Source organism: Lissotriton vulgaris, chromosome 1_1 (genome assembly GCF_964263255.1).
Source record: "Lissotriton vulgaris chromosome 1_1, aLisVul1.2, whole genome shotgun sequence".
Classification (NCBI taxonomy): Eukaryota; Metazoa; Chordata; class Amphibia; order Caudata; family Salamandridae; genus Lissotriton; species Lissotriton vulgaris.
This window is the reverse complement of record NC_141685.1, coordinates 755601378-755629140: the sequence shown is the minus strand read 5'-3', so window position 1 is coordinate 755629140 and position 27763 is coordinate 755601378. Positions and strand designations below refer to the sequence as shown.

Below are 27763 nucleotides of genomic sequence, written 5' to 3'. Positions count from 1 at the left end.
TGCAAATTAGTCTGTCCCTGGCCCAGTGCATCATGGGAACAGGGCAGACCAAACTACCAAGCCAATTCTTCACCGGAAAGGAGACAAGCTTCCGGGGACCGGTTTCTGGCATTTCAGCCGTCGTCGGCCTGGCTTGCTTGAATCCTGATGGTGCAGTGAGCAAGGGACTCATGTCTGAGTATACCCTGCCACATCTATAGTAGCCAAAAACGATTCGGAAAAGGGGGTGGTGATGAACGGAGTGTCTGAATTAAGCAGACCACTCTTACCCAGTCCAAAGATCAGGGCTTGATCCATCACCGTTATTTAGCTCACTACACCATCCAAGCTCAGAACCTGGCTATATGCAAATTAGTCTGTCCCTGGCCCAGTGCATCATGGGAACAGGGCAGACCAAACTACCAAGCCAATTCTTCACCGGAAAGGAGACAAGCTTCCGGGGACCGGTTTCTGGCATTTCAGCCGTCGTCGGCCTGGCTTGCTTGAATCCTGATGGTGCAGTGAGCAAGGGACTCATGTCTGAGTATACCCTGCCACACCTATAGTAGCCAAAAACGATTCGGAAAAGGGGGTGGTGATGAACAGAGTGTCTGAATTAAGCAGACCACTCTTACCCAGTCCAAAGATCAGGGCTTTTGTAGTTTGGTTTGCCCTGTTCCCACCATGCACTGGGACAGGAACAGACTAATTTGCATACAGCCAGGTTCTGAAACTGGGATGGTGCAGTGAGCTAAAAAACGGTGTTGGATCTAGCCCTGATCTCTTGACTGGGTGAGAGCTTTCTGCTTAATTCAGAGACTCTGTCCCTCACCACCCCTTGTTGTAAATATTTTTGTCCACCCTAAGCGTGGAAGGGTATTCTCAGATGTGAGACCCTTGCTCATTGCACCATCAGGATTCAAGCAAACCGGGCCGAAGACGGCTGTAATGCCAGAAACCGGTCCCCGGGAGCTTGTTTCCTTCCCAGTGTAAGAATTGGCTTTTGTAGTTTGGTTTGCCCTGTTCCCATCATGCACTGGGACAGGAGCAGACTAATTTGCATACAGCCAGGTTCTGAAACTGGGATGGTGCAGTGAGCTAAAAAACGGTGTTGGGTCTAGCCCTCATCTCTTGACTGGGTGAGAGCTTTCTGCTTAATTCAGAGACTCTGTCCCTCACCACCCCTTGTTGTAAATATTATTGTCCACCCTAAGCGTGGAAGGGTATTCTCAGATGTGAGACCCTTGCTCATTGCACCATCAGAATTCAAGCAAACTGGGCCGAAGACGGCTGTAATGCCAGAAACCGGTCCCCGGGAGCTTGTTTCCTTCCCAGTGTAAGAATTGGCTTTTGTAGTTTGGTTTGCCCTGTTCCCATCATGCACTGGGACAGGAACAGACTAATTTGCATACAGCCAGGTTCTGAAACTGGGATGGTGCAGTGAGCTAAAAAACGGTGTTGGATCTAGCCCTGATCTCTTGACTGGGTGAGAGCTTTCTGCTTAATTCAGAGACTCTGTCCCTCACCACCCCTTGTTGTAAATATTTTCGCCATCCAACCTGGACACTGGGTCCTGGTCAGGAACTTCGACCGCACCAGTCCCCTGGAAAGAAGATGGACGTCTCCCAAGCTGGTACTACTCACGACGAGGACTGCAATCAAAGTAGAAGGCCGGAAAGGGTGGCTTCACGCAAGTCACTGCAAAAGATTCTTCGGACCACCTCCTTCGGACACTGCTGCTGACCCCGAGAATAAAGACACTGAAACGACAGACTTTATTTCACCTCTGTGAGAAGTTGGCCTGATATATGATGCTCACTAGTTCTAGTGATCACCTTGTATCAGTTCAAACAACCCTTATGGTGATTGGTTGTAAGTCAACCTTATAGACCAGCTATCCTAATGGTAGCATGGACAAAGCAGTCTTTAGGGTAAACTCTTTTGGCATGTGAAGCCAGCTGTTTTACCACATATAACCCCTTGAATACCAAGTGAAAGGACACCACACAGGTTGTTATGAAAATAAACAGATATTTATTAACTAACATACACCTCTGAACTCTTTATGAGATCAGAGGGCTAAGCACATGACAAACTGTTAGGAAAAATACGTTTAAGTTGCGCAATTACGATGTTGCCCTATGGGCACGATAAACCATATACTAAGTAAGTGGAATGTGAAAGTCAATAGAAGAATTGGAGCTGTCCAGAGGCTGTAGGATCGCTGGGACCACGCTACACTAACTTGAGGGAAGTAATAGGAGCCCCACAGAACGCGTGTGCAGAGTGTGAACTCACACGCGGGATGCGTACAAACGTCTATGGACAGTACAGTTTAAAGAAAAGGTGAGTACAGACGTTCCTGACTAGATAGGACAAAAACGACAATGGAACTGGACACTAGGAGAGTCAAGCTACCCTTGAGCACCAAAATGCTCTTGTTACCTCACCCACGGGCTGCGGGTGCATAGGTGTCAAAGTGTGTTGGGTTTCCGCGTCGAAGTCTATGGAGCCTTGAAGAAAGATGCTGCCGGCGACCAGGAGGAAGATGTCCGGTGCGATCCAAGGGTGGATCGGGGATGTGAAGAACCGGAAAGCAGAGGGCACAATGTTCAAAGTCACTAGCCAGCGACCGGTGTGGAACCAGGAGTAGAACCAGATGTCGTTGTCGCGATCAGGTGAGGATGGACGCTTGTCTCTGCAGCCACGTGGACCAGGTGGTGTCTTCGACAACCAGGATGGAGGCACAAGCTGTCTCACGCAGGCTCTCACTGTCGGCGGTGTCGGATCTGGGATCGGAGTCAACAGGCCTTGGCAAAGGCAACCCACGCGGTGAGTGGAAACGGCGTCTGGAGTGGACCAGGAGGGTCCGGGGTGCTCCTCTTTTGGAAGGGAGCAAGGGCCAGTCTGGAGCAACCAGACCAGCAGTGTTGATTTCGTGGATCGTCGTCTAGGAGGCCACAAGCCAGCCGGCAAGTGACCAGACAACGCGTCGAGCAGCAGGCAAGCAGAAGGGCCCCAAGCAGATCTCGTGGAGGCTGGAGGGCTGATCTTCGGTGCAGGAGCTGCTCGGGGCTGGGGCTTCTCAATCCCCAAAGCACTTTGTCGAGGTTACCTCAGAAGTCTTGCTGGAAGCGAAGTGCAGTCTCATTCAAGATGGCCGGTCCCACGTGTCTCGTCGCACCCACGGATCTCAGCTGTGCTGCAGATGTAGGTAGAGGTCGGAGAGGTCTGGGAATCCGGGTCTCGTTGGGCTCTGAAGTCTGGATCCTCGAGGGAAGATGACAAAGTGAAGCCGCTGGACGCTTGATGGTGCCTGCAGATGCAGGGTGGACACTCCTTGCCCACAAGGGAGATTTCTTCAGTCTTCTGGGGAGCAGAACGTCGAAGTCCAGAGTTTCTTCTTGTAAAGTTGTTCAGGATAATCTAAATTGGAATGGGACCAGCTCCTACCTTTATCCGGCTAAAAGGGGCTGTACTACGACTAGGTCCCTCCTCTGGGTGGGACCAGGAAGGGGGGTGGTTACACCCCCTATCCTTTGTCCAGTCTTGCGCCAGCACTGGGGCTGGAGTGCCCCAGGAACTGGTTTAGACCGGTGTATGCACAGGGACACCTTGTGTGCCCCAGGCATGTCTCATTCCTTTCAGCCCTGTCCTACCCAATACACAATATCCTGTCTGGGGTGGTGCTAGCACCTCCCAAGGCAGGAAACCCTTTGTCCAAGCCGCCCTCGCTGGAAGAACTCCCAGCAGCAGGAGGTCAGACTTGTGTCTGTGGTGGCAGCATCCATTTTGTGATTCTGAGGCTCGAGTTAACTTTAACCGGGGTTCACAGTTACTTACATGTCGTGTCCTTCTAGAAGGGTGGGATGCTACCCCCGTCGCCAGAATTGGCGAGGGGGTAGTATCCCAATTCTTATGACACCTTACTCGACATGTTTTGATAATGTTATACCAGAGTTAGCAAATAACCGCGAGGATTATAATGCACTTAAGAGTATAACGTATAGCGTTATCATGGAAACATCTAAAGGACTTGGTTCCGGAAGCTGCAGACAGGCTCAGCTCATGCTAGAGCACCATCTCACATAATTCCAAGCACTCTGCCTTCAGGATTGATAAGGCCTGCCATAGGAGTGACTGATGGGATATGTGTCCATTTTAGGGTTAGATATAGGGATACTATATCTAAAGCAAAGGGTGATTACACCACCTTGCCCCAGCTGATTGATCAGCCAGTTGTGTCAGATTTGGATGGCCAGCCAGGGGTGGCATAATACATGCTGCAGCCCCTGGTAGGCCCTGAGTGCACCTATGCCCTGGGTACCTAAGGTACACTGTACAGGGACTTATAAGGTGACTCAGTATCCAATTAGATATGTACCTAAGGTACATGGAGTCCATTTTACAGAGAGAGCAGGAAGCCTGGGGTCCTGAATAGCAGGATTCCAGGCCAACTAAGTCGAAAACCAGCAAAACACCAGGCAAAATGTTGGGGGTAACCATAGTCAGATATCCACCTTCCTACATAACCCCCCCCCCCTCCCAAACGAAAGGAGATAAGGCTATCCTTGACCAGGTAAGCCTATATTGCCTAAGTGGCCATATAAGGAAGTACCAGCACTGACATGGTTACCCCCTATCTCATGGTCCACTAAGCAATCCCTCACCCTAAGGGTATCTGAGGGTCTCCACCATAGGGAATCTCGACCTGTGGTGTGTTTTGGCCAAGTAAAAGGCTGGTGCTGAGATGAAGTACTGAAGTGAGGCTCCACTACTGTTGGGCTCAACTTCCTCCAATCACCATCCACCATATATGCCTTTCTTTCCATGACTGAGTTGTGTTGGGCTCTCAGGGTCAACCTCTGGCTACCTAAAGCTGGAGGCTGGGTCCCTCTGTTTGACTTACTGGAGGGACAGGTCAGGTCTGGGGCCCTTAGGTCCCAAGTTTGGCTGTGCCAAACAGTGGCCATCTGTGGGAGGTCCCTAACTAAGTTTAAGGGGGATCCCTCAGGAGTTTGTTTTATTTGCACTTGGCTAGGACTGATAGCTTCAGTGCCCTTAATCTGCTGATTGGGGAGTTCTTTTGGACAGGGGGTCCTTTGGGGTCCACCACCGGCCTCCCTGACCTCTACAGCCCTGGGCTGACTGAGGCAGGGTAGAGAGGGGCAGGTTACCTGCTCCAGACTGGGTCCCACCTTGGAAGGGTCCACTGACATCAGAGGCTCTGCCAGGCTAGGCCTGACTACCTCTGGGGCAGTTTCTTCACAAGGGGTAAGATCAGTTCCCTGAGGAGGCTGATCCTTTCCTAAAGTTTGGTGGGAGGGAGATTTCTCTTCCTCCTCAATGCTCTCTGTCTGAGTTGAGTGATCCATAGTTTCAGGCTTCACAACACTATTATCTGTCTGAGTTTGAGCTGTGGCCATCACAACTCCACCAACCTTTTCAGGAAGGGACTCAGTTTGGGTATGGGCTGTTACCATCACAGCCCTGCCAACCTTTTCAGGGAAGGAATCTGTCTGAGATTGGGCTGAGACTGGCACAGCCCTCCTAACCGTTCAGGGAGGACATCTTGGACTGGGGCTGTGGCCTTCACTGCCCCACTAACCTTACTATGGAGGTTTACCATTTTAAAATGGATTTCTTGCTCTACCTCAGCCCAGGCTGAGATCTCTAAATCATTCCCCAGTAGGCAATCTACAGGCAAGTTTGATGACACTGCCACTCTTTTGGGACCAGTGACACCTCCCCAGCTGAGATTGACCACTGACATGGGATGATCTCTCTGTACTCCATCAATGTTGGTCACCTGGTATGTGGCTCCAGGTATAAGTTGCCTTGAGTGGACTAGGCTTTCAGTCACCATGGTGATGCTAGCCCCTGTGTCTCTATAGGCCTCAACTTTTAGACCATTGATGAGGGGCTCCTGTCTGTACTTGTCCAAAGTGTTGGGACAAGCAGTGAAGTTGGCAAACCCCATGCCAGTCTCACAGACAAGAGTATCTAAGTCAGGGGACCTGGTTAGGCCAGTGTCCCCAGGAACTCCCAAAGTAAATCGACCCAAATTCTTGGGGGCACTCCCACCACCTGGGGGATTAACACTAGTAGTAACAGGAGGCTTGGAAGTGTTACTTGGGGGTATGTTCTCCTTATTGTTGTTGGCCCTTGGGCAACTGCTGTCAGTTTTCCAATGGCCTACCTGTTTGCAGATATGGCAATAAGGTTTCTTCTGGGTATTGGAAGGATTCTGGGACCCACCCCCTTCTGAAGATTTTTGGGGCCCTGTGGTTTGATCTGTAGATTTATTCCCACCCTTCTCTTGAGGCTTGGTTGATTCCTTCTTTTGGTCACCACCTTGGTTCTTAGGCCTAACCCTGGTTCTGACCCATTTGTCTGCCCTCTTACCCAATTCTTGTGGAGAGGTCAGATCAGAGTCTACCAGGTGCTGGTGTAATAACAGGTTCTGACAATTATTTAAGACTTGCTCTCTCATAATTAGATTATACAATCCTGTGTAATCAGTAACCTTACTTCCCAGTAGCCAGCCTTCAAAAGCCTTAGTGGCACAATCAACAAAGTCAGTCCAATCCTGAGACTGAGTTTTCTGGGTGTCTCTGAACATCAACCTGTACTGTTCAGTTGTTAAGCCAAACCCATCAATCAGTGTATTTTTCAGGACTTGGTAATTGTTAGCATCCTCAGCTCTAGTAGTGAGGAGCTTATCTCTACCTTTACCTTCAAAGGAGAGCCACAATATAGCTGCCCACTGACTCTGGGGGATGCACTGTACAGTGCAGGCCCTCTCCAGAGCAGTCATCCATTTGTGGATGTCATCCCCTTGTTTAAAGGGGGGCACTATTTTACTCAGGTGTCTAGTATCAAAACTCTTGTCTTTATCTCTAGGGATAATGCTGCCACCAGTGAGATCTGCCCCACTCAATTTCTGCTCTCTGGCAAAGGCAAGTCTTTCTTTGGCAAGGGCAAGTTCTTCCCTCTCAATCCTCAGATTGACTTCCCTCATCTTAGCTTCATGCTCTCTTCTCTGAGGGGATGTCATCCCTCTCTGAGAAGATGCCTGAGAGACATGGGTGTGAATAGATCTGTTAGAGCCTCTGGAGTGAGACCTAACTCGTCTATTCCCAAGTTTAAGTCTGCCTGAGGATGGCCTTGGGGGTCCCCCAGTACCACCTTCATGCAGGTTTAAGTTGGCCCTGGTGAGTCTACTGACTACTACAGAACCTTTGTCTGCTCATCCCCAGATGATCCTTCCTCTTCCTCCTCATCTACATCCTCTGTTTCAGGGAGGTTAGAGTCTGGATCACCAGGAGTTCCTTCTAAGGGGGGCATGCTCCCATCTAGATTAGAGGGGCCTGTGTTAGAAGCCCTTCTTGCATCATATGTCTCTAAGAGACCTATCAGAAAAGGAGTGGTAGGGTTAGAACCCTGTTTCAGTTTCCTGGAGGTACACAATTGTCTCATCTCCTGGAAGCTGAGGGCTGCATATCTTGAAATGACCTGTGGGGGGTCACTAACCTCTAGGGGAGTCACTGAAGTCTCTCCATGGGTAGACATGCTTTTCTAGTGAGGTGTAAGTGATGCACCTACCTACACTATGGGTTTACCTACTGATCCCTTGCTAAGAGTTGTAGTCAGGGTGTGCTACTCCCTTTCTACTACAACAGCTGGTTCAGTAGAACTCAGAGTATTTCTAAGCTTGTTATATGTACCTATGGTACCTTATGTGATCTTTCAAATGATATCTCAAGATTATATTTGGTAAAAACATCAGCAAGCTCAAATCCCAACCGCTGCACACCAATGTGAGAAGTTGGCCTAATATATGATGCTCACTAGTTCTAGTGATCACCTTGTATCAGTCCAAACAACCCTTATGGTGATTGGTTGTAAGTCAACCTTATAGACCAGCTATCCTAATGGTAGCATGGACAAAGCAGTCTTTAGGCTAAACTCTTTTGGCATGTGAAGCCAGCTGTTTTACCACATATAACCCCTTGAATACCAAGTGAAAGGACACCACACAGGTTGTTATGAAAATAAACAGATATTTATTAACTAACATACACCACTTTATGAGATCAGAGGGCTAAGCACATGACAAACTCTTAGGAAAAATACGTTTAAGTTGCACAATTACGATGTTGCCCTACGGGCACGACAAACCATATACTAAGTAAGTGGAATGTGAAAGTCAATAGAAGAATTGGAGCTGTCCAGAGGCTGTAGGATCGCTGGAACCACACTATACTAATTTGAGGTAAGTAATAGGAGGCCCACGGAGCGCGTTTGCAGAGTGTGAAATCACACGCGGGATGCGTACAAACGTCTATGGACAGTACAGTTTAAAGAACAGGTGAGTACGGACGTTCCTGACTAGATAGGACAAAAACGACAATGGAACTGGACACTAGGAGAGTCAAGCTACCCTTGAGCACCGAAATGCTCTTGTTACCTCACCCACGGGCTGCGGGTGCATAGGTGTCAAAGTGTGTCGGGTTTCCTCGTCGAAGTCTATGGAGCCTTGAAGAAAGATGCTGCCGGCGACCAGGAGGAAGATGTCCGGTGCGATCCAAGGGTGGATCGGTGATGTGAAGAACCTGAAAGCAGAGGGGACAATGTTCAAAGTCACTAGCCAGCGACCGGTGTGGAACCAGGAGTGGAACCAGATGTCGTCGTCGCGATCAGGTGAGGATGGACGCTTGTCTCTGCAGCCACGTAGACCAGGTGGTGTCTTCGATGAACAGGATGGAGGCACGAGCTGTCCCGCGCAGGTTCTCGCTGTTGGCGGTGTCTGATCCAGGATCTGAGTCAACAGGCCTTGGCAAAGGCAACCCACGCGGTGAGTGGAAACGGCGTCTGGAGTGGACCAGGAGGCTCCGGGGTGCTCCTCTTTTGGAAGGGAGCAAGGGCCAGTCTGGCGCAACCAGACCAGCAGTGTTGATTTCGTGGATCGTCGTCTAGGAGGCCACAAGCCAGCCGTCAAGTGACCAGACAACGCGTCGAGCAGCAGGCAAGCAGAAGGGCCCCACGCAGATCTCGTGGAGGCTGGAGGGCTGATCTTCGGTGCAGGCGCTGCTCGGGACTGGGGCTTCTCAATCCCCAAAGCACTTTGTCAAGGTTACCTCAGAAGTCGTGTTGGAAGCGAAGTGCAGTCTCGTTCAAGATGGCCGGTCCCACGTGTCTCTTCGCACCCACGGATCTCAGCTGTGCTGCAGATGTAGGAAGAGGTCGGAGAGGTCTGGGAATCCAGGTCTCGTCGGGCTCTGAAGTCTGGATCCTTGAGGGAAGACGACAAAGTGAAGCCACTGGACGCTTGATTGTGCCTGCAGATGCAGGGTGGACACTCCTTGCCCACAAGGGAGATTTCTTCAGTCTTCTGGGGAGCAGAACGTCGAAGTCCAGAGTTTCCTCTTGTAAAGTTGTTCAGGATAATCTAAATTGGAATGGGACCAGCTCCTACCTTTATCCGGCTAAAGGGGGCTGTACTACGACTAGGTCCCTCCTCTGGGTGGGACCAGGAAGGGGGGTGGTTACACCCCCTATCCTTTGTCCGGTCTTGCGCCAGCACTGGGGCTGGAGTGCCCCAGGAACTGGTTTAGACTGGTGTATGCACAGAGACACCTTGTGTGCCCCAGGCATGTCTCATTCCGTTCAGCCCTGTCCTACCCAATACACAAAATCCTGTCTGGGGTGGTGCTAGCACCTCCCAAGGCAGGAAACCCTTTGTCCAAGCCGCCCTCGCTGGAAGGACTCCCAGCAGCAGGAGGTCAGACTTGTGTCTGTGGTGGCAGCATCCATTTTGTGATGCTGAGGCTCGAGTTAACTTTAACCAGGGTTCACAGTTACATACATGTTGTGTCCCTCTAGAAGGGTGGGATGCTACCCCCATCGCCAGAATTGGCGAGGGGGTAGTATCCCAATTCGTATGACACCTTACTTGACATGTTTTGATAATGTTATACCAGAGTTAGCAAATAACTGTGAGGATTATAATGCACTTAAGAGTATATGGTATAGCGTTATCATGGAAACAGCTAAAGGACTCGGTTCCGAAAGCTGCAGACAGGCTCAGCTCATGCTAGAGGACCATCTCACATAATTCCAAGCACTCTGCCTTCAGGATTGATAAGGCCTGCCATAGGAGTGACTGATAGGGGGATATGTGTCCATTTTAGGGTTAGATATAGGGATACTATATCTAAAGCAAAGGGTGATTACACCACCTTGCCCCAGCTGATTGATCAGCCAGTTGTGTCAGATTTGGATGGCCAGCCAGGGGTGGCATAATACATGCTGCAGCCCCTGGTAGGCCCTGAGTGCACCTATGCCCTAGGTACCTAAGGTACACTGTACAGGGACTGATAAGGTGACTCAGTATCCAATCAGATATGTACCTAAGGTACATGGAGTCCATTTTACGGAGAGAGCAGGAAGCCTGGGGTCCTGAATAGCAGGATCCCAGGCCAACTAAGTCGAAAACCAGCAAAACACCAGGCAAAAAGTTGGGGGTAACCATAGTCAGATATCCACCTTCCTACAACCTCTTCCAGAACTTTCACCCCAGGAAGAGTACAAATCGCGGCTGCGATCCTTTCAGAAACAGACTAGAGACATTGCATCTGACCTCGACCTACCGGTGGCTAATTAAGCCCCAGACGTAGTCTTGGTGAAGCGGTTGCTGGGAAGTGCCCGGTCACGTATCCATAATTGACTCAGACTAGCAGCCGAATCATGAAGAAAAGGACTCATTGTGCACAATTATTACAGAACAAAGTTTCAATTTTCCTCTCTATAATGATTCTTATTTTCTGCACCATGGCTTGCCTAGGTTGGTTCCTTCACCTAGCTTTTCCACCTTCTTCCCCCACACTTTTGAACAACACAGCTATGCACTCACATGTAGATCTCCCTCCGTATCTCGAAAATAGAAGAAAGGAATTTTTCAATAACACATTCATCTCCACACTCCATCAACACCAACTGGTTATTAACAAAACCAACTGTTGGGTCTGGGTTTTAATGCAACATTCCGTACACGGAGGAATGCCTTTCATCCCTCTCCCTTTCGGCTATGCTGGATCTACCTATGCTCTCTCTATGATATTCTCCGCTTCTGTTAGAAACATCCCTGAGACCAAGACCAAAAACACTAGTACCTGGAACGAGATAAAAACCAAGACAGTGCGCGCTGTTCAAAAGATGGTAGATTTCACCGCGACATGGGACGAGCAGATAATAGTGAAAATACCAGTTATTCCCTCTTTAACGACACTACCTCCTTTAGGGAAACATTTTCAGTCCAAAAGAGACGGACAGAACAGGGAGGATGGGCTGTACCCCAGAAGGGCCTATTCTGCGTAAGAGGAAAGGGCAAGGGTCAGAAAATGGGAGACAGTGAGTGTAATAAGACATACACTCTACCTGATCTGAACTTCCCAACGATGACCACCGCCCCCAACACTTATTTTATTTGTGGACCTCACACACGTACTTGGCTACCCCAAGGCTTGTCTGGGAAGTGCTACATTGCATTTCTCCTCCCCCCTACCTACATCGCCCCAGCAGATTATCATCTAAGTGACCCTCCGACAGTAATTAAAAGACGGCGAAGGGGGCCATAGATGCCGAAGACACAGCGGATCAAGAGGCTGGCGATTTCTTCAAAGGAATCATCCCTTTCTGGGGGCCCATGATCAACAGCCGCCACATAAGACAACTGACTCGTGTAGTCCAGGGAGCCATAAACGAAACAGCTGGTGCATTAAGCAACATCACAGCTGAGATGGCTACCGATAGACTCATGACGTTGCAGAACCGCATGGTCCTAGATATTATATTGGCTGACCGTGGTGGCGTATGTGAACTGATCGGATCCAGCTGCTGTATATATATTCCAGATAATGCACCCTCAGTGTATTCTGCTATTTCCCTCCTTCATGTACTTTCCAAGAAACTAGACGCAGACACTGCTGCCTGGTCCCTGACGGGATGGCTCTGGGGCCTCCTGTCCTCATGGGGATGGAAGATCCTTACAATAGTAGGTCTTGCTCTAGCCATTCTCTTCACCTGTTGCCTCTGTATTCAGTGTGGCCCAGCCCTCTGTAGTTTCTGTATCACTGCCTGCATTCCCAGACCCCATTTCAGAAAGAAAGAGAAGGAAAGGATCATGTTACAGGAACAAGTGGACAACCTAATGAGTATAGAGGTAGATTAATAGAAAAAGAATCTTAAAAGGGTATATTATGGGACAAGGAGGGAATGTGGAAAATGGTTATTTTTCGTTGTTTATGTCTCATTATACACCCTCTCTTTCACGTCCCGAGCTCATCATGTCGGTAACTAGAAAACCCGGTCACGCAAACATAAAGTCGCACACACGCACTTCTTCCTCTAATTACAACCGTACATTCCTATGGTCAGGCCGATTCCGATAACAAGCCCCCCCATTTGAAACCACATTCCTATGGTCGGGCCAATTCCGAGAAATAAGCCCCGTTTGCTAAGAAACAACGTCCAATTCCGAGAAGCAAAGCCCCCGATTGCTGAAATATGACAACAGACATCCTGTCACGACCATCTCTCTCTCTTATCTAAGGAACCAGCCTAGGGTTATTTCTCAACATTCTCCTTCTCTCGTGATTTCCTCTTTAATATGACGCAGCTTCATCTCCTCTGCCATGACTTCTGTTTAATTGCAACATAAGAAACGTGCCTTCATTAAAGGGAAGCCCCTTCCACTTTTTCTATGTCAGAAATTGTTGGACTTGGCCCTTATGGCAGGTTCACCCCTAATCTTTTTGCTTTTAATATATGATCTGTGTTGATGATTTTCTGGTCTCTGCCCACTTTTTCCCTGTGTCCCAGAGTAAAGTGCGTGCATGTAGTTAGGCTGGCCTGCCCTCCCATAGGAATGCATGGGGAATGTCTGTGTCCCTGGTAGTTCCTGATGCGTGGGGAGTGCAGACTCGAATTTGGTATGTGCGAACTTGTGTGATTAAATGCTTCTCAATGATGTATGTGGCTTGATTGTGTCTTGTGTACAAATGCCACTTCTAGGAGTTGGCATATTAATGTAAAATATGCCTGGCGTGTGATTGGCTGCAGCTGGCTGGTGAGCCTGGCTCCAGGAAGGCTGGATGGGTCTGCCCGGTGGTTAGTGTGAGATTAGCATGTTGATGGCTGGGGAGGGCTGCACCTGGTTCCTGATGGGCCTGGAATTTCCCCACACAATGCTGGCTCCGGCCCCTGTGGTGCGTCTAACGACCCTAGCCCTGCCAGTGAATGAAATGGGTGGTTGAGCCATCAAGGATGCTCCAAAACCAGCTGCGACTGGTTTCCCCCCACCCTGCACCTACAGACAAAGGATTTCTTACTATAAAAATGGGGCCTTGTCCCCACAGAAACTGTTCTCTTCCAGGATCCTGCCAGAGGGGGCTACTGCTGTTGCTGGGGCCAGGAGGACCGCCACTTGGACTGTCTCCCTGCCTGGAGACCCAGTGAGCTGGCTCTGGGCCCAGCCTTGCCCCGCTGCCTGCCTCCAGACCCTGCTGGAGCTTTTGCTGTGTCTATAGCGCTGAGAGCGTTGTTTTCTTGTCCTGCAGCGCTGGGGAGCGCTGGGATTCCTTGCCTAGCGATTGAGAGCGCTTTATTTGGCCCATAGCGCTGTGAGCGCTTTATTTTGTCCTCTGGCGCTTGGGAGCTCTTTGTGTACTTTGGCCGGTGCCCACCCGGCATCTTTTCACCCCGCGTGGTGACCGAGCGACGCGGGTGCCACCCCGCTCATTTGCTGCCTTTAATTGTCCCGTTCTTATTCTTTAATCAAGAGGGAGCCTACCCCTCGTTTGCCCGAGATCACCGCTGCAGCCCAGGAGTGTGTGCAGCCCCCGCCGGGCCGCCGCGCTGCCTGCGACGACCCGGAAGCAGCGTGCGGGCTGTCCAATCGCTGCGTGGCCCGGGAGAGGCGGTCGGAAGTCCCGCCCCCGCAGCCGGGCAGCGAGGAGAGGAGCAGCGCGAGGAGAGCCGGCAGTGTTCCTGCCCCCGCAGCACCAGCGAGATCCCGGTGAGTGCGGGGACAGGGTCTTTTGTGTTATTTAGGGCGGCCCCGGTTGGCAGCGGAACGCTCCAACGACCCCGCATTTTCTGTGATTGGAGCTCCGAGGCTCCTTGGGGCAAGTTGCGTATTTCAAGCCTGAGAGGCTCACAGCTGTTTCTGAGTCCCACGTGAGGGACTCCAACGTTCCGTGCATTGTGCTCTGAGCCCTAGAGGCTCCACCCGCCCGCATTTGTTCTTTCGAGCCCCGAGAGGCTCCAGGCACCACCTTATGTTGTCGAGCGATGAGAGAGGTTCTTGAGCGCCCATATTTGTTTTACGAGCCCAGAGGCTCGAGGTGCCATTACTTTGCAGAGCTCTGAGAGAGGCTCTTGGGGGCAGTTAGTTGGTCAGAGCCCCGTGGCTCTCACGCTGTGTTTTCGCCCCACCTGTGTTCTTGAGCCCACGAGGCTCCAACGTTGGCCATCAGTGATTTACAACTGTCCAGCACTTAGTGGACAGTTGCTACGTTTAGGCTTGTGTTCTTGGCTGCCTGCGCAGCCTCCCTGACATTTAGACTCAGGGCATTTCAGCCCTTGCGAGGCCAGTTGGCCTGGGGGACAGTTCTAGTGTTGTGCTACATGCACCCTGCGCCTTGTGATTTACTTGCTTATGTGATTCCTGCGCAAATGTTCTACCTGCACCTCTGAATGTGTTTTAATGCCTCATGTGCAATGTGTTTTATGTTTTATCCCCTTCGCTAAAAGTGACCTGCTTAGAGGATTGTTGATGTCTTATTACCTTTGCTAAATGTGACTTGCTTAGGTGATTATTTTATGTTTCTTCCCCTTTGCTAAAAGTGACCTGCTTGGAGGATTGTTGATGTCCCATTACCTTTGCTAAATGTGACTTTCTTAGGTGATTATTTTATGTGTCTTCCCCTTTGCTAAAAGTGACCTGCTTAGAGGATTGTTGATGTCCCATTACCTTTGCTAAATGTGACTTGCTTAGGTGATTGTTTATGTTCCTATAGGTCCTGATTAAGGTCCTAATTCCCTGTGTGATTTTCCTACAGTGTTTAGGGTTGCGTAGGAGGTATTTACCCTTTACCAGTGATTACTGGTTGTGTGCTACATTTACTATTTTGGTGCTACAGTCATTATATGTTCATGTGCTAAGTGTTATACCTACAAGTATTATTTCTAAAAAGTGCATACCCCTGACAGTGGTCCAGGTGGCCCTGTCCTGTACATAATCCCTTGTAAATTCTGCCCGTGCCTGTTGGCACATTGTAAAATGTGGGTGTTATCTAATGTGTTTTTGCTATAATACAAAGGCTATTTTTTATATAACCTTGTGTGGAGTTTCCTTTGTGGTGGGCCTTGGGTGTTGCTGCTGGGTGCGCGCGCAAACGCTTTACACATCCCCTCCGAGACTAGCCTTGCTGCTCGCGTCATGTTACCTAGACAGTGAGCAGGGGTTATCTTGGTGAGTAACTCCCTTGCCCTGACCTTAGACATGGTGATCTCTGACTGACTTTGGCGCGAGCCCTGGCCAGCCGGGGGTCCCGGGTCTAACAGAAATGTATAAACACCATGTTTTCATTGAATAAAGTAGAGACCATTCCTGAGCCTCCTTAGGTGACAGAGCTCTCCCTTAACTCGAGTTTACTGAATAAAGACCCTGAATTCGAACCACCACGGACTCTGCTCTTCATACTTGACCTTATTAATATTATAGAAATTCCGATCAAGGTAAATTACTAAAATATTTACCACAGAGGCAGGGGGAGGGTTTGTTGCTGACCTAATCTCAATTTGTCAACCACAACTACAGATCCTTTGCACTCTCCCTTGAAATCTGGACCACGCTGGAAAGGTTCTCCTTGTGCTGTGCCCACTTGGGCTTCGGATTCAAATGCTAAGCTTGCATTGCCCATCTGGCGTGCTTTACCAGCAGGATGCAGGAGGCCATCAGATCCAGCAGCCTTAGGGAAAACCAGGATTGAGGCTGAAACATCAGTATCATAGTTCGAATATCTTGACGTCTCCACTCGGAGGGTAGGCGTAGAACTGCACAGCATCCAGAAAAGCTCAGATGAAAGAGTGCACTGAAAAGGAATCAGGTGTGACTTAGGCACGTTGATAGTGAACCCCAGAAAGTGCAAAAGTTTAGCCGTAGTCTGGAGGTGTGTGACAAATGCCTGGGGTGAGATTGCCTTCAGCAGGTAGTTGTTGAGGTAAGGGGAGAGTGGTTGTGCTACCAGCAGGAACAGCTGGTAGGCCAGACGCCCATAGGTACCTTGGTAGAGGTGAAAGGACTGCTTCTGCACCTGGGCAGATAAAGAAAGCTCAAGAGCTCTGGCAATGACTTTGCTGTCCCAAAAGTGTTTGAGCACTGTGTCAGACTTATCGCCAAACAGGTCGGAGCCGTCAAATGGCATGTCAATCAGTGATGCCTTGACATCCCACGAAAACACAGTGGACCTCAGCTAGGCATGGTGAATCAGCACCACTGTGGAGCCCATGTCTCTGCCTATTGAGCTTGTTGTGTCAGCCTGTACCTAATGGTGAACTTTGCTGCATCCCTTCCATCCACGAGAACTTGGTTGAAGATGCTTTGACCCTCCTCTGGAAGCATCCAAAGCAGCTGTGCTACCAAGTCCCACAAGGCGTATGAGTACCGGCCCAAGAGGCAGGCAGTGTTCACTGATAGCACGGCTAGCCCAGAGGCAGACAGTTTGACACAGTCCTACGTGCTTCTTCATTGTACGTGTGATGTTTTATTGTTGGGAACTGCTATAATTTCTTTTGAACTGTTACTGCAGATTGTTTTTTAAAATACCTTTGCCACTGGTTTTAATCATCCAATACACTACCTACATAGTCGCTGCTCCTCTGCTGTTCTGCCCTGTCCACTGTAGCACTTTGCACTGATTGAGTGGACGGAGAGTTTGAATCCTTAGTTCCCTCACTTCCTGGTGGCCATTCGGGGGCGCCATTTTGAGAACGAGAAGGTCTAGTCTCTCTGTGGAGCACCTCCCTGGTGGTATTTAAATCAGGGATGGCGCCGACACGCAGCTCATAGAGGCAGGCAGTTTGACACGGTCCTATGTGCTTCTATATTGTTCGTGTGCTGTTTTAATGTTAATGTTGGAAACTGCTATATTTTAATGGTGGACATTAGCGGGCACCATTTTGAAAACAAGACGGTCTAGTCTATCTCTGGAGCACCTCCCTGCTGATATTTAAATCAGGGATGGCGCTGATGCGCCTGGATGTCCCAAGACGCCAGAACCCTTGGTCCCGGGCCGCCCCGCAGGCAAATTTACACACGGGACTCACTGCTTGCTTTACAATTGACAGCTGCCTGCCGACAACAAAATTGGAACCCTGATTCCTTCCCCCGTGGTGCAACATATGTGGTTTTGGGGTAGGTATATTCTCCCGGCTGCCGCTTGCTGCCCCTTGGCTGAACGATTTTGCCATCAGCAGCCTCAACTGCAGGTCCCTTGTTAATCATCATGCAGAGGTATTAGACCTACTGCAAGAAACCGCACCAGACATTTTATTCCTCACAGAAACTTGTCTCACCATTGATACTGTGGCAATTTCGCCCTTGGCCTTACCTGCAGATTAATCAATGTGCACCTAGAACAGAACAGTCGGGAGTGGAGGGGGGCTAACCATTATACTCAAATCAGGGTATACATGCAGCCTCACTCCGCAGAATATCCCTGATTGTGAAAGTGCCCTCTTTAAATTGCGCTGACCCAAACTTTCACATAATCTGGGCAGCTTATATATTGCCCAACGGGCTCCTCAAAAGTTTTTCAAGAAGCTCTAGCTAACACTGAATCCACGCTAATAATAGAAGCAGCCTGTTTTAGCATTTTGGGGACCTTAACATTCATCTGGACTGCCAAGAGTCCAAGGAGACTATCAACTTTCTGGGAGATATGGCTGCATGTTAGCTAAGGCAGTTGGTTGAGGGACTGACACATGTAGCTGGCCACCTTTTTGATCTCGTATTTACTAATCTCCAGACTATGGAGGCTAATCCCCCACTTATGATGCTTTGGACGGATCATTCACTCATCTCTTTGCGACTTTGTTTAGAAGGCTCTCCACTGCAACTCCTTTGCCCGTCTTCTATGAGGCACCCATGTCACAAATTAGACCCTACTATTTTTACAGCCAATCTAAAGTCACATCGCCCAGAATGGCCAACAGAGATAGAGACAACTGATGCTGCCTTTAGGGGATGGGTCAATAATGCACTGGATTGCTGCATCCTGGCAAAAATTACCCAGGCCAAGCGCCTCCAAACTCATGCATGGTATAAAGAGTCTCTGACTATGGAAAAGAAAATTCTAGAACGGGCTTGGAGAAATTCCTATGATCTCACAGAAAAAACTATCTATAGTAAAGCAGTTAAATTGTCCCATAAACTGGTCCGGAAGACTAAAGCAATGTTTTATGCTAACATGTTCTCTACAAGCAGTAATCCAACTAAAACCATTTTTTCCCTTATGAAAGAAATGGTAAAACCCCCGTCTACCGTCAATAACACTATATCCTCCAATCTAAAATGCAAGACACTGGCTAAATTTTTTATCAGCAAAGTGGAACGCATTTACAGAGCATTCTGTCTGGGTAAGACTTCCTCCAATCACCAGAGGAATACACTCTTGGTAGCTATGCCTTACTCCCTCCAGGACCTTCTGCCCTTGTCCCCTTAAGAAATGGAGGCCCTCTCAGTCAAGGTAAAATCAAGCTCCCCTTAGGATCCTTTCAAACCTGACCTTTTTAGAAAATGTCATGACTGTCTTTTACAGGAGGTCCGGGAGCTGATTAATAGGTCACCATCAGCGGCAGTGATCCCTAAGTCCTGGAAGCATGCCAAAGTTATCCCCCCTGTTAAAAAAAATAACACTGGATGTGTCTCTGCCTGACAACTTTCGCCCTATATCTCTGCTCCCATACTTTGCTAAAATCATAGAGTCCCATGTCAATTCCATCCTGACTCAATACCTAGAAGCTAATTCAATTCTAGACCAGTCACAAAACGGCTTCCGGTCTAAGCATAGCACTGAATCTGCTCTACTTGCAGTTACAGAGCAGCTACGGTCTGCATTGGATGAGGGCAGAAACACAGCACTGATCCTGCTGGATATCAGAGCGGCCTTCGACATGGTCTCCCACAGGATTTTGCTAAATCAGCTAGAGGAGATCGGGGTCAACGGCAAGGCCCTGGCCTGGTTCGCGTCCTTTTTGAACGATCTGTCTTTCCAGGTCTCTGCCCCTTCTTTGACCTCCAATGTCCATCCTCTCAGCTGTGGTGTTCCTCAGGGATGTGCCCTGAGCCCCACTCTATTCAATATTTATGTCTGGCCCTTCTGGCCAAATCCCAGAACATGGCTATGGTATCATATGCCGTTGATACCCAATTGTTGTTTACATTCTCTAGCAACTCTAAACAAGATCAGGAGAAATTCCAAAGTGACCTTACAGCCATCTCTGAATAGATCACCGACAACTACTTGCAATTGAATTCCACAAAGTCAGAAGTGCTTTGGTGGGTTGAGATACCCATCTATGGGGCAATCAATGGTGGCCTAGGGCCCTTGGTACCCCTCCCCAACCAAAAAGCGTGGATATGAATCTGGGAGATCTGGTAGACAGCACTATTGCGTTCGAGGTGCAGGCTAAGGCTGTGGTGGGCATTTCTTTTGGTCTATTACATGGCCTGAAACCCATTTCGGGATTCTTTGACACACTCACCCGACAGATGATTGTTCAATCCACTGTGCTGTCACGTCTAGACTATTGTAATGGGCTAATACTTGGCTCCAACAAAGCTGTGATAAAAAGACTTCAATGGGCTCAGAATTCGGCTGCCACATGCTTTTTGCACTACCTAAACACTGCTGTGCGTCTGACCTGCTTCGACAGCCTTACTGGCTGCCTATAGAACAGAGAGTCCACTTTAAGACCCTATGCACCACACACAAGATCCTGCATGGCCTGGGTGTGCAAATTTTGAACAAGCTATGCATGGAGCGGGCCCTGATACCAGCTCTGCAGATGGAGTGTGGGAACAGGTCTAGAAGCACAGAAATTGGAGGTTGAAGCTGAAGAACTTTTCAACTTCTTTTTCTTCTGCTTCTTTGACTTATGCAATATGGAGGAGACACTTTTTTGTGTACAAAGGTGATTCTATTGGAACTGCACCTAGAACGGCCCATGCAGCAGTCCTGAGAACAAGACTGGGACTGAGAAGGGAGGAGAGACAACTTCTGCTGTGCTGCCTTGAGCTTCATCACTCACTCTCAAATTGCCTTGAGGTTCATCGAGTCACCTCCAGCAGAGGCCATGGAGTCGTGGCACAACATTCCGCACAAGGATGAAAGCCAGTAGGTTTAGAATGGGACATGTCCCTAGCAAACTGGTAGGAACTACTAGTAAGCGGGTCAACAAAATGTCAAACCAAGCATTAGAATTGCCAATAGGTCTGGTTTTAGAGGAAAGTTGTATGGTAAGATGAAGCATTACAAATATTAAACATGGACATTATATGTGATTTTATAGAGTAAAAGAACTGTAGGATAATATTAGTGTAGGTTAAAAGGTTGGGTAAAATGCATGTAGGTTAATGATTGCCCTCCTCCCATCTGTGCAGCTGCCAGAGAAAGAAAAACCCCATAATTATCTAGTTATCTATGACACTTTCACGATATTACCATGTTGTGTGTGTGCCTCAAAGTTAAAGCTCAGACAGTTGGACAAAAAAAACAAAAGGATCATGGATAGCAAGTACTTTTTAAGTTGAAGAACACAACTTTTTACTGGTCAAAACATGTTTACCTGGCTCCGAACATGTCGGCGGATCCAAAGGCCATGTAGTGATTTCACATAAAATTGTCTGGCAACAGATGTGCTGTAAAGCCAGACCATAAACAGTGGTAAAAAAGGAAATGAGGTAGCTCTCTAAATCTGTGCTGTTGGTGCGGAAGGAATGGAACTGATGTCAGCATGCTGTGGTGAGACTTATATGGGCACTGAAATGTAATTTACGATGTGGATGACATTGATGTGGTTGATCAACGCAACTTACTGGCGTCCATAAGTACTGCTCAAGATCTGCCTAATGTCTATATAGTAGCCTAGTAGTGGTTTATTTAAAAGAGAGGTGAACTACTAGTCAAGGACCTCATTAAAAATGCCCCAAAAATCTCACTTCAGCAAAAACAGGGCTATCAACCAAATCAGGATTACAAGATTCATGGCATAGCGGAAAATCAATAGTTTTTCACCCAGTAACACCAGATGCTGAAATCAGTCAAATTCTCCAACAGGTATTCCAGTGACATATATTGCAATCTGCATGAAAACAGAGATTCCAGAATATTATTTCCCAAAAGTCTACACTCTGGAGTATTGTGCCCAGTGGAGGTTCCTCACTGAACACAACACATGGGCCAGCATGTGGAGATAGATGCACAATGAGTGCCCAGGCACAAACCCTAAACTCGGAGTTTTGCCACTCCACGTTTCGACAAAAACTCTGCCTGTCTCTGCATAGCTGAGTTTAGCAGTCTTTACCCCTTTTCTATGCCTACGATTTTGTGGCTGTATTGTACATTGACCACTATAGAGAGCATCCAGATTGTAGAAACCATATACACTGAATGATTTTCAGAAGGACACAGCAGAGCAGCAATGAATGCATTTAGCTGCAGCTTGAGTGACTAAGCAGAGATGACTTCTTGCCTATGAAGTCCTACCTGTTTCTGAGTAGCCAGAAGTCTGCTGTCTGGCTAGCAGCGTGCCGGGCTCAGCTGCCAGGGTTAATTTTCCTATCATGCATATTTTTATACAGCTGTGATGAGCTGATTGTGAAGCTGCTTATATGGAAGCATTGGGGGTGGGGGTTTATGAGAACATAGTCGAGCCCTGTCAGCCACCGGCCACCCTGTCGCCAGGCCCCTTGTGATCTAGTAAACCAATGAGGCACCAGCAGGGAGTTATTCTGCACAGCATAACGAGTGCTTTCAGGATACAGGTTTATCTGAAAGCACACGTAGTGCTTTTAAACTTGCTTCATTTCTTTTCTTAGTGCAGCGCAACTGCGGGGCTGATTGTGGGCCTTTTGAAAGTATTCATGTTAAATGCAGCCCGTGATTAAATCCGGAGCGGCCCCCTCCATGTACCTTGCAGGGGGGCACCCTCAACTTTTGTTATGCCTCTGCGTTACCTGGTTCAATATTAGCTCATAGTTTGTCATTGAATGAGAGTCACCCCTAGACACCTATATACTGAGCACTTGTAGGTAAGGCAACCAAGACATATTTGAGTAGGTTTGGGTATATCACTCTTGTCACACAGACCAGGTTACATACAGAATCAAGGGCAGCCACAGGAGCTCCGCGGCAACAAAGAAGCTTCTTGACAAGCCCTCTTTCCTTGAAATGGATCAGATAGGGAGAAGTTTAAGAAATATATTGAAACCTAGGGTGGGATGCCGCTTTAAAGAGTTATCTTTCACTTCTGTTTGTGCCGAATGGCAAATTAGTGGATCTTTTAAATCGAACTCCAATACCAGAAGACTTCTTGCCTGTCCAGCAGTGTGTTTTGGGGAGTCACTAAACACAACTGCATTGCTGCAGTTTGGAACATAACGACTCATCATGGAAAGACGAATATCAAACATGGTTTCAGCAAAGGTGAGTAGAGCTCATAAGTGACACCTATCCTGGCCGCACAAATAGAAATTATACCCTTAGCTATATTTGCCACCCTTTCTCAAATCCTGTCTGATGACTGAATGGGTTTTTGTACTGCATGATCGCATTCATAGGTATTTATAGCTCATGGCCAAAAAGTGAGTCAAATTATATAACCGTAGATGAGGTTTCTAGTAGCTCGAATAATGGTGTACAATACCACTTCATAAATTCCTGCTGAACCTGGGAGCATTTTGGGACACACATTCAATCTTAACATAGTTCTCACATATTGGCCAGCATAGAGTATTTCTCTGTTACACCTTGTATCCACAGCCTGCCCTGCATTGCACTCCTCGCCACCCCAGTAGTATTTTTCAGCCTCATAAAACAAGCTTCCTGATTATTGGAATAAGGACTTAACGGGCAGGGGTTTGGTCCAGGATGTAATTAGCCAGTGCAGGTTTTATTGTTCGTCTTTATCCGAGCCCAAGAACCAGTCCTACCACTGAGTATAATAGAATCTGAATTTATGTAAAGTAAGGTTGGCAGACTCTCAAATAATAGAAAAAGAAATAGGTCATGCCTCCCTTCTATATAAAGGAAGGTACAGCACAGTAATTGTACTTACTCTGCAGTGCTTTGAGTTAGTTGTCTTGCTGTGGTGCTGCACTGAACAGGAACTGAAAGAAAGAGAAGTAACATTACTATATCAAGATACTGGCTAAAAACATGACCCTATAACAAAGGATTCAAACATAACAAGCCTCAGCTTTGACTACATTTCATGTACTGAATGCTGGGAAGAATTCTAAGAAAACTAGGAAAGAGCACATTCGTTAGCATTAAAAAAAAATGTTTCCCATGCTCACTGACCTCTATTGATTTCTTTACAATCACATTTCCTGTCCATTTACAGTAACCAAACCTTCTAGAGCAGGTTGTTTTGACACACAGTTGTTCTATTCCTTCGATTCGTAAAGAGTCCTGAACATGCTACCTCTGATCTGCACATTAATTGTCAGCCCAGAAACTGGAAGTTTTACCGCTTTATTGTATTTTACCTTCAACATTGATGTAGGATTTTATCCGTAATATAATGTACTTGTATTTTGCAGATTTCTGGCAAAACAAATCACTAGGCACTATTCTGCTAAGCCACTGTGTCAGATGGAACTTAGTTAAAATCATTGCAAGCAAAAGGCAGATGTGTAGACATCTGTAGGTACCACCGGATTACAGCTGAGGTGCATCGCTCAGTTTTACCTTCGGGAGGCTGAGGAGGGCTCGCGGGTGGGTAGACAGTGTTGGCTGAGGTAAAAATGAAAGATCCTGTCCAGGCACCATAACTCCGGGTTGTCACTCCGTTCCTGGTGGATTCCTGGTAGCTGGCTTGTCCCGGCCTCTTCTCCATTCTCACATTGCCCCCAGCATTGCTGACTTTCCCTGCGTTGATTGCAGCTCTGCAGATGGAGGAGTCCTAAGAGAGAAGCTGCAGCAGTTAGGAAATCGAATATTTCACACTTACTTTTTCATTTATGTTGCCAATTTTAGCTTAATGTGCCATTTTTCCTACAAGGTACAAATTACAATCACATGTATGTGTTCAAAAAAGAAACTTACGTCTGTGTAAATATCGGTGCCCCACACTGCAACTTCCTGTTTTAGACATCCATCTGGACAAATAACGCTAGATGATAAGAAATAAATATCAGAATTATCTCTTTATTTAACCACCTCAGCCCTGAGTCAATAGAGATAATCTTTTCTCTCTTAAAATATTTATTAGTCCTGTGTCAAACCAAGATGCTGCATTTGCTCTATTAGATTTCTCAATAAACCACTTGTGCTACCTTCATTTTTATGCAGTTTTGATCTTGATAAAATGCTGTGGAGTTATGGGTTGCACGTGATAATATAATTTTGACAGTCAGGTTCACACAGGAGAAGAATTACCTCACTGTGTATTTTATCATACCTTAGTTTAATATTCATCAATGCAAATGACATAGCAACTGATTAAACAACTGCCTCACCGTGCTCCATAAAATAGTTTCCATTGCTAGTCCCATTAAAGTCTAAGGGGCATATTATCAAGCCCCCTATCGCCGCGTTATCATCAGTTTTCTGCCGATAACACGGCGATATTTGCATCGCCCTATTATCAATGCAGCGTTAAGTCAATTAACGTGGCTTAAAGCCTCGTTAATTGACTCATGCTGCCTTGGTAATAGGGCCCCTTTCGCAATAAACTCATCGCGAAAGGGGGCATGCAGTGGTTGTTGCGGTGGGCGTTCCACTGCAACACCCATTCACTTCGACGCTGCCACTTATTATCAAGAGAGGCGATAATAGGTAGCAGCGCCGAATTTAAGAACAGAAAAGACCTGTTCTTAAGGTGGCGAAACGAGGAGAAATGCTTCATTTCTCCTAATTGTTGCTTTTTCCATGTGTGTGTGCAGCAGACATGGAAAAAGCAAAATGCCAAGGTTTCTTTATGTACAGGAAGGTGTCCCTTCCTGTACATAAACAAACCTTTTTTTAAATGCCAATTTGTAACTTACATGTGTGCTGCATGAAGCAGCACACATGTAAGTTACAAAATGGCATTTAAGCTTTGTTTATGTGCAGGAAGGAACACCTTCCTGTACATAAACAAAACCTTCCCTGCCTGAGCTGGCGTTAAGTTGTAAAACTTATCGCCATTGCAGGGGAAAACGCAAGGCTGCACTTGGTAATATGGTGCAGCCTAGCGTTTCCGAAGTGGCGAAGAGAGGCGTTAAGCCAAGGCGGCTAACACCTCTCTTCACCACTTTGTTGGTAATATGCCCCTACATTTTTTTTTATAAAATTGGCCTCGGTTAACAAAGAAGAAAATGTGGATGACATTAAAAAATGTGTTTAACTTTATATATCGGTAGAAGAGAAAACGAAAAACATAGAACAATAATTCTTTAAAATGTGATGAAGAAATAAAGTAGCTTTAACCGTAGGAGAAGATGACTTTTGAATGTGTAAAAAATAACCATGCAGCCGGCTCCACTACCTGATGTGCCAGTATGACTCAACCTGAAAATTAATTTTGTCGACTTCTGCTTGACATTAGAATAAGATGCCTTTCAGCAACTGCTGACTTAATCCTCTAACTGTACAACTGTTCATCACTTTAAAATGTGCTGTGCTACAAGAAATGTATTTCTTTGCTTCCTCACACCATATGATGTATTTTTTAGCCCTTTCACACAATCTGATTTCCTCATTTCACTGAGCAATGTATTCTGCTTTATGTGAGAATTAACAGAGTATTAGGAATGTTGAACTATCTGAATCTATTGCATGCTCTCATCAAGACACACTAATAGAAAGGTTTCAGTGCCCTGCATAAACCATTTGTCCTGATACTGACAACTGCTAAAATAATAGGCCTGCAAAGGTTCTCATGAAAACCTTCCCTCAAGTTTGTAGTGCAAAGTATTTAGAAACTTTCGTACAACTGCTCACCAGTGTGGATGCTTACTGTGAGAAATCGAAGACCTATTTCCATTGGACAAGGATGTCTTAACTGTGCTGAATGTTACATATGTTTTTTTTGTTTTCATATATACGTGTTCCTAGTTAGAGAGCAATCAATCAATTTTCCTCTCGATTCCATTTACCCATGCCACCTTATCCTAGATCCTTTATGTATTTTTTTACCTATCCTTGCTCTGATTGCTGTGCGCTACTGCAAACAGCGATTGCTTATTATCCTGATATTTTGAACGAGTTAATACTGCAACTTGTTAGGGAACTTAGCTGAGTTTCCTCAACTACTCTTTATGGGGAATGTGTCTCTTTAGATAACTAAACGCTCCAGAATCTTGCTCTTTTCCAATAGAACTCTTTATGGGTTCGTATTTAGGTTAGGGCTCTTAGATTAAAATAGGGACTGTTTCCTTTCCTGTCTATATTATGCTGATTCTAAGAAAACCTTTTCTTGATATTTTTGTAAATTTTATAATCAAAATAAAAAATGACAAAATCAATACTAATCTCTTAATGAGAAATAAAACTTTAAAAACTATTCCAAACCTTTCATCATTGACTGAACATTAACAGCCAGATTCATCATCCAAAATTGCGATCGCAATAGCTGCGAATTAGCTATTGCGATCGCAATCAAAAGAAAAGCAATTCATGAACAGAAAAAGTACAAAATTGCGAATTCGCCCAAAAAAAATTGCGAAATCGCAAGATAATTCGCAGAATATAGGAGGTACTCCTATAGCGAATCGGATTTAGCGAGAATCCATGGATTCTGTAAAATATTTTGCGAACTCGCTAAATAATCGCTAACGCAATTCATGAAAAATCGCAAATTGCGAAATATCAGCAAATCGCTATTTGCGCCGCACAATTTAAGGAGAACCCAAACCAGGTGATAACCATGAAACTAAACTAGCCACAGGTGCAGGCCTGACCAAACACACTTAAGGAGACACAGTAGGAGCATGAGGACTCTCACAATGCCAGGACTCTACATGGTGGTCAGGCGGCGAAGGCTCCAGGCTGCAGCAAGGAACAGACGCAGAATTCAGGAGCGAATATTCCGCCAGCGGATCACCCTTCTGGGCCAAACTGTGGAGCAAATCTACTCCAAGTACCGCCTGAATGGGGCAATGATCACTAAGCTGATCCGTGACCTAGACCCCCTGATGCAGCACCCAACAAGGAGGACCAATGCTGTGCCCACCCATGTCCAGGTTTTGTGCAGTCTGCACCTCCTGGCCTCCAGAAGCTTCCAGGGGGTAGTTGCCATTGCTGGGGGGGATCTCCCAGAGCACCATGTCTCGCTGCCTAAAGAGTTTCCTTGAGGCAATGCTGACCCGGCTACACCATTACATCACATTCTCGACCACCCAACCGGACTTGAATCAAACCAAGCTTCATTTTTATAACATTGCGCAAATCCCACATGTAATAGGATGCATTGACTGTACCCACATCCACATCTGCCCACCTGCACAAACAGA

At 47.2% G+C, this 27763-nt stretch overlaps 1 protein-coding gene and 1 pseudogene across 1 annotated transcript in view; one reads left to right on the top strand and one right to left on the bottom strand.

Annotated features, from left to right (window-relative positions):
* The window catches only part of LOC147747769 (uncharacterized), an 802967-nt gene that overhangs the window by 176537 nt on the left and 598667 nt on the right, over positions 1-27763 (bottom strand). Inside the window, exons 52-54 of the mRNA XM_086926120.1 lie at positions 24375-24441; positions 24018-24231; positions 23383-23434 (exon numbers count right to left, since the gene is read on the bottom strand). Of these exons, the coding sequence (XP_086782246.1) occupies positions 23383-23434; positions 24018-24231; positions 24375-24441 (333 nt within the window). The remainder of the gene's footprint in view (positions 1-23382; positions 23435-24017; positions 24232-24374; positions 24442-27763) is intronic.
* On the top strand, positions 10729-12211 carry LOC147747770 (uncharacterized; annotated as a pseudogene).